The 893-nt window shown below is 55.9% G+C and overlaps 1 protein-coding gene across 1 annotated transcript in view; it reads right to left on the bottom strand.

Moving 5' to 3' along the window:
• The window catches only part of CEP164 (centrosomal protein 164), a 40,188-nt gene extending 39,829 nt beyond the window's left edge, over positions 1–359 (bottom strand). The window contains exon 1 of the mRNA XM_019470531.1: positions 271–359. Coding sequence (XP_019326076.1) covers positions 271–352 — 82 coding nt within the window. The 5' untranslated portion in view covers positions 353–359. The remainder of the gene's footprint in view (positions 1–270) is intronic.
• Positions 360–893: the final 534 nt, after the last annotated feature.

Raw genomic sequence — 893 nt, 5'->3', positions numbered from 1 at the left:
GCGGCGACCGCTGCTCGGGGACTGGCTGGGCATCGGTCGGCGAGTGGCAAGCAATTGCGTCGTGCATCACTTGCTTTGTATATTATCATTATTGTTATTAGTATTTTCTCTTCCTTTGCTGTCCCACTAAACTGTCTTTATCTCAACCCACGGGTTTTACTTCCCCCCCCCCCTCCCCGATTCTCTCACCGGTGCGGGAGAAGGGAGGGTGAGCGAGCGGCTGTGTGGCGCTCAGTTGCCAGCTGGGGTTAAACCACGACAATCGGTTACCTTGCTCGCTGGGAATGTACGTCTCATCGTAATTTTCTTCCAGGATGAGCTGGTCACCAATGCGCACCATAGCTCCTGCCATGGCTCCCTGCACCTGGTGGCATGAGGGAAGCAAGACAAAATCAATGATCAAACACGCTCAGATAGGAACAAAACTTCCTCATCACGCGGCACGCGGCAGAGCCCCACGGGAAACTCGGCACCGGGGCTGTGGAGGGGAACGAGGTGCGTTGGGGCTGCCAAGCCTGGGTGCAGACGGGAAGGGCAAAGAGCAAAGGCAGCCAGAACTGATGGATTCTGGTAAAGGCAGGAGGACACAGCTAGAAGCGCCGAGCAGCAAGCTGCAGCTCAAAGTGAATTACCAGCACAAAGGGAGGGGAAGAAATACTGCATTATTTACAAGCACGTTCCCCCACCTCCCCTACAAAAGGTAGAGGCAGCCGGGACTTCATTTTGCTTTACGATTTATTCATTTGGTAAGGAGGAGATTGAGCCCACCACACAGGGCACGGCCGGGAGCTCTCCACTTTACAGCCCGACACCTGCCCCGAGGCCAAGGGGGAAGAAGTTGCCCGGGTCACAACACCCGCAGCCCGAGCCACCCCGAAGGAAGGAAAACACCA

The sequence above is a fragment of the Aptenodytes forsteri genome, unplaced genomic scaffold (genome assembly GCF_000699145.1).
Source record: "Aptenodytes forsteri isolate BGI_AS27 unplaced genomic scaffold, ASM69914v1 Scaffold187, whole genome shotgun sequence".
NCBI classification, from domain to species: domain Eukaryota; kingdom Metazoa; phylum Chordata; class Aves; order Sphenisciformes; family Spheniscidae; genus Aptenodytes; species Aptenodytes forsteri.
This window is presented reverse-complemented; position numbering and strand designations above follow the sequence as displayed.